At 42.2% G+C, this 9,068-nt stretch overlaps 1 protein-coding gene across 1 annotated transcript; it reads left to right on the top strand.

Moving 5' to 3' along the window:
• Window positions 1–2,744: 2,744 nt before the first annotated feature.
• On the top strand, window positions 2,745–5,107 carry LOC112074333 (small ubiquitin-related modifier 3). Its single transcript, XM_024141526.2, has 4 exons — window positions 2,745–2,886; window positions 3,725–3,853; window positions 4,017–4,088; window positions 4,208–5,107. Exons 1-4 carry the CDS (start codon window positions 2,866–2,868, stop codon window positions 4,313–4,315), a joined length of 330 nt encoding a protein of 109 aa, XP_023997294.1. The 5' UTR covers window positions 2,745–2,865; the 3' UTR covers window positions 4,316–5,107.
• The last annotated feature ends 3,961 nt before the right edge of the window (window positions 5,108–9,068 follow it).

The following is a 9,068-nucleotide window of genomic DNA, read 5'->3' as shown; positions in this document are numbered from 1 at the left end:
AAAAGAGAGAGATTGGCTCGTAAGCCAGTTCATTGGAGGAGGGGTCTGCTATAGCCAAGTCATTGGAGGAGGGGGTCTTGCTGCTGAGTCTCAGTCATTGGAGGAGGGGTCTGTCTATAGCCAGTCATTGGAGGAGGGGGTAGCTGTTATAGAGCCAGTCATTAGAGAGGGGGTCTGTAAGGCCAGGTCATTGCGAGGAGGGGTCTGTTATAGCCAGTCATTGGAGGAGGGGGTCTGCTATAGCCAGTCATTGGAGGAGGGGGTCTGCTGTATAGCCAGTCATTGGAGGGGGTCTGCTGATAGCCAGTCATTGGAGGAGGGGGTCTGCTATAGCCAGTCATTGGAGGAGGGGTCTGTTATAGCCAGTCATTGGAGGAGGAGGTCTGTTAGCCAGTCATTAGAGGGGGTCTGCTATAGCCAGTCATTGAGGAGGGGGTCTGTTATAGCCAGTATTGGAGGAGGGGGTTGCTGCTAGTAGCCAGTCATCTGGAGAGGGGCGTCCTGTTATAGCCAGTTCATTGGAGGGGGGTCTGCTGTAGCCAAGTCATTAATGGAGGAGGGTCTGCTGTAGCCAGTCACTTAGAGGAGGGTCTGTTATAGCCAGTCATGGAGGAGGTCTTTAATAACTGTCTCCAGAAGAATAGAGCATTGCTTACCATCATAACAGAGCAGTTAAAACAACTGGAACTATTACCTGTGTGACTGGGTAAGGTTGAGGCCTTTAAAAATTACAGTAACAAAATTATGGAAAATAAGATATTGAAAACTACCGTGGACTCCCTAAAAGACACTACAGAGAGGCTACAGTATGATAATGAAATAATGAAAGCTGCACAGCTATTGCTGCACAGCTATTTTCAGGTTTCTCCAGAGATGGCAAACTCCAAGCGGAATGTCATCTGCCTTTTACTGATGAGTGGCTTCCATCTTGCCTCTCTACCAAAAAGGCCTGATTGGTGGAGGATAGGAGAGTCAGGCAAGGAGAGTCAGTTGGTCTGGGTGGTGTGGATGGGTAGCCAGGCTAGGAGAGTCAGTTGGTCTGAGTGGTGTGGATGGGTAGCCAGGCTAGGAGAGTCAGTTGGTCTGAGTGATGTGGATGGGTAGCCAGGCTAGGAGAGTCAGTTGGTCTGAGTGGTGTGGATGGCTAGCCAGGCTAGGAGAGTCAGTTTGTCTGGGTGGGTAGCCAGGCTAGGAGAGTCAGTTGGTCTGAGTGGTGTGGATGGGTAGCCTTTTTTTTTTTGTTACTGTATTTGGTTTTTAACATTTCATTTTTGTTTTTTAATGTTTGGATATCAGAATATAACCCAGCATCACTCCTTGTGTTATTGTCTTCAATACTGGGTCCCTGGTATTTAGACAAACATCTCTGAAAATCAAATCAAATCAAGTTTATTTTATATAGCCCTTCGTACATCAGCTAATATCTCGATGTGCTGTACAGACACCCAGCCTAAAACCCCAAACAGCAAGCAATGCAGGTGTAGAAGCACGGTGGCTAGGAAAAACTCCCTAGAAAGGCCAAAACCTAGGAAAATGTATTGGAAGAAAGTTGGGGCGAACGTTTCGGGTTCCTCTTCCCCTAAAATGCAACGATTTAAGAACAGTCCATTTAGACAGATAATTGTCAACCATTTCAACTAACATTCAATAATATTTCTGTTTTTTTCTTGCTTACGTCATACATTTTATTAGTTCATATTTCTCTATCATTGTTAGAGCTTCTGATTTACATATTTTAAAGAGACTGTTTAATATTGCTGTGTGTTTCATGAAATCAAATATTGACATCTCCAGTGTCTGTGTTCCCTTAATTTTCCTGTTCTTGTTGTGTTGTGTTGTGTTGTGACGGATTTAGGTATAGGCGACATGGGCGGGCGCCCAGGGCGGCATCTTGCCGAGGGCGGCGCGGGAATGGTGACATTTGGGCGATCGGTTTTCTATCGCTCATTTTCACGTCACGTCAATGATAGCATGTCACCGTGTMGGACAGTGGGTCAATAAATCTTGTCGGAGTGGGCTTCCTGATACTAGTTGATGAGCTAGGCAGGTCACTACCTGGGAAAGTCTCCCACTCAGAAGTACGACATGGGGACAGTTGCGGGGAATCTATCAAATAGCGCACCTCTAACTTTTTACAGTTACGAATGCAATTAGTAAAATCAGTCACACTGCGAAATGCTACCAAATAAACCACAAATGCTCGAGTGCCAAATCAACACAGATTTGTTTCCATTTGTCTTTGTTACTTCTTTTTGATATTTGAGTCTTATTTTTGTATATATTTTTTWATGTTATTAATTAAGGGGTTCGTCCAGGGAGCCATACCAGCTAGAACCGCAACTGTGTGTGTGACTACCATTTCGTATCAAAAGCTGTCCAAAACCAGTCAAATAGTTAAGGTTTTGTGAGGAATTTCTGTTTGTGTTATACTATTCTTTATGCTAGATTAAAGATGTTCAATTTGATATTAGAGATTTTCCTCCACTCTAAACAATTTGAAAAATCTAGTTTTATTTTTTATTTTTATTATTGCGCTGTTTATTTTTGTAATCTTTACACAGTTCATAAATTGATTTACAGATCTTGTTGCAGCAATACTCGCAATTGGATATCACGAAATTGGGGATTAAAAAAAGGTTTGTCTGGGTCTTGTCTAATTCTCGGGAGCGCATATAAAACAGATTTTGCGCGCTCATGTGTGCACGGTCCCTAGAAAATATAGACACGTGATCCCCGTGAGCCAATTAGAGTTTAAAGCATTATGCGCGCTCCTGGTCGAAACGGAGAAGACTGAGAGAAGTGAAAAAGCGCAAATATTTAGCTGTCTGTAAATTAGTACATCGTTGAGCAATAACTAGCTACACAATGTCTGAAGAAAAGCCAAAGGTAAMCCATGTTGTGTTTCTATGATTMAATATTTTCCATATTTCATTGCATTCTTGCCAGTCGAGTTTGTGTGTGTTTACATGGCAGATTCCGCATTTGAGCGGGTAAAAAGAGAAAACAAAGGTTCGATGATTTGCGGATTTGTGGCCGTGCAACGTTTTGCGTGTAGAAAATGTCCAGCTAGTCAACTATCTGATATATGTATGCCCAGATGTAGTCTATTCCATAGTACATATCTACTCTTCTYTTGTAAAGTGATGGTTTAATTGAAACAGCGCCATTGTGACTTTTCTGTGCGCATTGGAATAGGGCCCGACGTTTGCTCTTTGCGGCTTTTTGACCTAGCTAACGTTAGCCTGAKCCCCACCGGAGCTGCCACCTCATTGATGGCTGGCCAATTTCACTCAATGAATTAACTAGCTAGCTAGGATAGCCATGCCTAACATTGCTAACTAAAAAGGTAAACACAAACACATGTTTGACGCCAGGCTAGCATATTGCTCACCGCCAGTCTGAACTCATCAACCATGTTCGCCAACTTGTTAGACGCAGGGCGCGCTTTGCAAAAGCGATAATGGTACTTACTCCCTGGTAAAAAAAATAAAAGTACAACACAAAACAACCGTTAGCAGTGTGAATCGCTAGCCTCCGCTATCACAAATGACATTTGGCTTAACTAGCTAGCTAACATGTTACAGTGCGTGTTGAGATACTTTTTCTTAAATGAAACCAAATCCTAAACGTTTGCTCAGTCCCTAATGCTTGACATGAACCATGTTATATGATCAGCTATGTAACGTTTAACTATTGTCTCTGAAATGCATCCTTTCTGTTTCAGGAAGGAGTGAAGACTGAAAACGACCACATCAACCTAAAAGTTGCAGGTCAAGATGGGTCAGTAGTCCAATTCAAAATTAAAAGGCACACTCCGCTCAGCAAGCTGATGAAGGCATACTGCGAAAGACAGGTGAGGCTTTCCTTCAAGTTTACATTCATCTGATTTTAATCTTCTGCTCACCTAAAACAATGTAAAGCTTTGAGACTGATTGGACAACCTTGCAGGGCAACTCCTGATCACAGTAACTTGCCTGACAATGTTTTATTTTAATTTTATAACCTCTTTATTTCAGGGTTTGTCAATTAGACAGATAAGGTTTAGGTTTGACGGACAGCCGATTAACGAGACTGACACACCTGCACAGGTAGGTGACAGTTTCCTTTCACTTTCATAATAGATTCAGAAGAACTAAGTTACTAATGAATGTACCAAAGACGAGAGACCTATTTTGCTGACGTAATGACCATGTATTTCTGTTGACAGCTTGAGATGGAAGATGAGGATACTATTGATGTATTTCAACAACAGACTGGCGGCTCCTCCCTCTCTGAGGCTCCTCCTCCCTCTCTGAGGCTCCTCCTCCCTCTCTGAGGCTCCTCCTCCCTCTCTGAGGACAGATACACTTGAAGAGCAGCATCACTCAAAACATATTTTTTTTTAAATAATCGTTCAGCGTTATAAATATATTTTTTGTTTGATCGATCCGCTTCCCCCCCAAGCCCTAAAATGTTGTGAGGGGAGGCAGGGTTCTGTTTACAATGGAAAACCATGGCGTTAAGAAAGACGGACTGTTAAATGGGTTACATTCACATTCTCTACCCACTCGTTCAATCCCCCTTCATGCTTTTTAAAGCATTGCATTGGTGCAGCATGACTAAAGGGAGATTCCACCACCATACTCCTCACACCATTCCATTTAAATGCCTGAGATTGAGTGAACGAGTGTGGGGTAGTGAATTGGGACGTAGCCATGGTCCTATTTGTCATGATCACAAGCTGGATTTTCATGCCACCGATCCATTTCTTGTTTATATTCACAACGAGGATGAACTAGAACTGTTTTTGAGAATATGTATTTGTTTCACACACAGGACTAAGGTGATGTGGGGGGGGGGATCCAACTGTCATTCAGACTCTGCCCCTAATGGCACCCTATTCCCTTTAAAGTGCACTACTTTTTGACCAATAGTAGTGCACTATATAGTGAATAGGGTGCCACGGCCCATAGGGCTCTGGTCAAAAGGAGTGCACTATATAGTGAATAGGGCGCAATTTGGGATGCGCCTCAATCTACCACAGGTTGAGGTAACACAAGGTCCATTAGTGATGAGGTAACACAAGGTCCACTAGTGATGAGGTAACACAAGGTCCTCGAGTGAGGAGTCACAGGTCACTTGGAGTACCAAGGTCCTCTAGTATTGAGGTAACACAAGGTCCTCTAGTGATGAGTAGTAACACAAGGTCCTCTAGTATGACGGTAACACAAGGTCCTCTTATGATGAGGGAACCAAAGGCCTAATGGGGACCACCCTCTGATCCTTCTGGTCCTCTAGTGATGAGGTACACAAGGCCTCTATCCTTCTGTCCTCTAGTGATGAGGTAACACAAGGTCCACTATGATCCTTCGGTCCTCTAGTGATGAGGTAACACAAGCCCTCTGATCCTCTGTCCTCTAGTGAGAGGTAACAAGGTCCTTCTGATCCTTTCTGGTCCTCTAGTGACTTGTATATTGAGTTTTGTTGTGCTTTTTTTTAGTACATTTTGCTAAATATATGGGCCAAATGATCAATTTTCTCATTTCTCACCCTGTATGGCCATACGATTGAATGGTGCATGGCTGTGTCTAGACCAAATGCTAAATGAACAGTATTGTGAACAGAAATGTCTTGGTGATATGATTGAAAACTGTAAAGATTTAAGGTCTATTTTTAACGTCACTTGAAGAGGAAGGATGCAACTTACCTTTTCAGGCGGCTTTCTGTTCATCCCCCTCCACCCAGACGGAAGGGGAGTAGTTGAGCTGTACTTGGTGGATTTCTCCAGAATTTTACCCATTCCCCACTGCATCACTGATATTTTATGACAAAATAAAAGGGAATCCACCCAGACTTCAACCTTTTTTGACTTTCTTTTTTTCTTATTCACTGTTGGCAATAAGCAGACTAAATTAATTTCTCCTCCACCTGCATTCAGAGACAATCACATTCTGCACTGTGTTGATTTGGAGCTTGAAGTTAGTAAGGTCCACTCGATCAATCTATCTAGGCTACACTTACCATCACACGTGCATGAGACGCATACAACAGGTCCATGATTACCTATTTTCGGTCTCCTCTATTATGTATGATAATCGCAGTCGTTCACAAAGGCAGAGGTCCTCTGTATTCACTCCTTCTGGTTCTCTAGTGATGAGGTAACAAGGTCATGATCTTTTGGTTCTCTAGTGTGAGTAACAAGGTCCCTGATCCGTCTTTTGTGTTTCTCTCTAGTTTGATACTTGATCGGTATCACAAAGGCTCAATGATCTTTTGGTTCTCTTATAGTGTATTGCTTAGCGTCTAGTCATAGGTCCACTGTTATGTTCTCTTTCTTTCCGGTTCTCTCTAGTCTGTCCTGATAGGTTACATCCTTTCGTCGTTGCATCCTTGATCTTCTGGTCTTTCTCTTTTCTATAGGTACTCTCCGAGGTAAACTATAGGTTCACTACTGTATTCCTTCTGTCTGGTTCTCTATGTTTGTCTGTGTAGGCTACTACTCTACAACGGTTCCACTTTAGTGATGATAGATCACTAACGGTCCACTGATCCTTTTTCTCTGTGGTTTCTCTGCTATGGTCGATGAGTGTCATACTCTCATAGCCTCGTCCATCCTGCATAGAATTCTCTGTTCTTTCGTTCTCCTGTATCGTGACTGAGTTCGTTCATGATCCATCCGTGTTCATCTGATCTGCCTTCCTTGGCTCCATCGCTATGTCTGCATTGTCTCCTTCGTAGGTTCCGATCGCTCGTCTGTATCCTTCTGGCTTTCTTCTCTTTGTGATTGTCTGCACGATGTCGCATACATAGTGTTGACACTCTCGAGATCCTTCTCTCTCTGGTGTTCTCTCTAGCATGTCCGAATCTCAGTCTGGGTCAGTCAGGCCTCTCCTCTCTTGATTGTCCTTCCTGGCATACTTCTATGGCTTTGAGCTTGATCGGGTATCTCAATACAAAGGTGCTCTCTCTGTTATTCCGTTTGTGTGTGTTCTCTCTACTCGAGCTTGCTAATCACTATCTCTGTTTCATCTCTTCTTGCTCCTTAGCTCTACTTTTGTCCTCCATATGCTCTATCGTTACTTGGTACGGATAAGATTAGGGATATGGCAATAATTTCGGGTCAAAATACTACGTAATAATAACTAGTCACGATATTGGTACGTGGACAAATGTACAGCTTTGGTACTTCACGCTCACTCGGGCTTTCCTTGTTACTTATGTCATGTGTCAACCTTTGTACTTTTGATGGGAGTGTTTTGAGTGTAAAGGATTTGTTAGTCGTAACTTGTCCAATAGTGCTCAGGAGGAATCTCTATAGGCTATAATCGGATTAGTAAGGAATAGATGCTTAAACGTGTTGGTTGTAATTTAAAGTGTGTACTTTGTCTATGTGAAACTTAATGTTTTTGTTGTCAATGAATTAATTACCTGATATAATGGAAATGAGAGAAATTAACATAAACATTTTTATATATTTTGTTTTTAGTATAAAGAAAGTGGCAGAATGTCAAGACAATACTTTTTTTGTGTGTTTTCATTATATTCTAGCAGGACGAATTTTATTAGTTAGAATATTAAGGCTCGTCGAAAGCCCGAGTAACATGAAGATATCAGGAGGATAAGAACCAGCCTGCACAAGTGCTACAATGTTCTTATTCATACGAGCCTTAACCCAAAGATGCGGTATAAATAGAATAATTACTTGGGATCTCTGATGTGATCAGTGGACGCAGCAGTTTGACACTGCAAAGAAGAAGTCCAAGTTAGATGGCATCATATGTGAATAAAGCTGAGAGTACAGATACTGCAGTTCAACATTGCCAGGCTGAATTGATCAACATTAGTAGCTCGAATTATGTATATGAGATAGGAGGCAGAAATCATCTAGGAGCGATATCTTCGCTGTACTATCATATAGGTAAGAGAGGTTTCTATTAACTAAGTTTGTTTTTGTTCTCATCTTTCCACTGTGATGAAGTTGCGCCGTAGAACTGTTCAATTGAGAAGGTAGATGTTATTTCCATGCTACTTGAGAAGTGCAGTTTTATAGTGTTGAGACACCGCATAAGAGTACTTCAACAGGTGGGCTGTTGCATCTCGGGAGCTCTTTGTTACTTCTACAAACCAGAAGATGTGGAATGCGCAGTTTGAAATTCAAGCTGTTAGCAGCTGCGTTGTCACCAAAGAAGGCGTGATCTGTTTTTTTTTTTCTGTTTTTTATTTTTGAGTTTGAGTCTATATTCTTTCTTAAAATGGTGGTCCGGCGTTAAAAGACTGATCGGCCTGAGTATAAGCGTGAGGTTTTAGTAATTCGGAAGCTAGCTAGCACATTAACTCATAACTGCTGCTAACTAGCTAGCGTATTAACATTAGCTGCTAGCATCGTTAGCCAAATGGAGATGTTTTTGCAACTGGCGGTTAGCCTGCCTTCCATTAAAGTGGAACTCAAGGATGAATCAGTAGACTAGTTTTCCCAGACATTTTTCATTTGAATTAGCTGATTGCACGTCACCTTTTACTTGCCTTCTGGGTGTCAATGTGTAGCTAGTCTGTGGCCTCTATCTACTGATAGCGCTTAAATAACGTTACATTTTTTTAAACGTTGCATCATGACAGTAGTGTACTTTCGCCCTATCCTAGAGTGACTCTAAACCCCACCCGAGGGGATCGTTTGCAGGTCGAGAGATTTATAGCTATTAACCAGTTGCTAACATACCTACCATGGCCAAAGTATGTGGAACGTCGAACATCTCCATTCCAAATCATGGGATTAATATCGAGTTGGTTCCCGTTTGCTTGCTATACAGCTCCACTCTTCTGGGAAGGCTTTCTACTGGATGTCAATCAAATTTTTTCGTCACGTAACCAAATAGTGCAAAAAGGTGTTAGGTGAACAATAGGTTAGTAAAAGAATCAAAAGAACAGCTAAGTAGGTTGGGCTTTAAAAGTAGCGAGCTACATACAGACCCGGTTAGTCAGGGCTGATTTTTGAGGTAGTTGTACATGTAATATGGTTAAGTGACTAGCATATATGATGAACAGAGAGTTGCAGTAGCGTAAAAGAGGGTGGTGGGCACACATGCAGATAG

Source organism: Salvelinus sp. IW2-2015, unplaced genomic scaffold (genome assembly GCF_002910315.2).
Source record: "Salvelinus sp. IW2-2015 unplaced genomic scaffold, ASM291031v2 Un_scaffold2586, whole genome shotgun sequence".
NCBI classification, from domain to species: Eukaryota; Metazoa; Chordata; class Actinopteri; order Salmoniformes; family Salmonidae; genus Salvelinus; species Salvelinus sp. IW2-2015.
This window is presented reverse-complemented; position numbering and strand designations above follow the sequence as displayed.

What these genes read in the sequence shown, in the direction of transcription:
- LOC112074333 (XM_024141526.2), top strand. Translation starts at nt 2,866, where the DNA reads ATGTCTGAAGAAAAGCCAAAG. An exon ending in AGGCATACTGCGAAAGACAG is followed by an intron (nt 3,854 to 4,016) that starts GTGAGGCTTTCC and finishes TCTTTATTTCAG; the next exon opens with GGTTTGTCAATTAGACAGAT. An exon ending in AGACTGACACACCTGCACAG is followed by an intron (nt 4,089 to 4,207) that starts GTAGGTGACAGT and finishes TTCTGTTGACAG; the next exon opens with CTTGAGATGGAAGATGAGGA.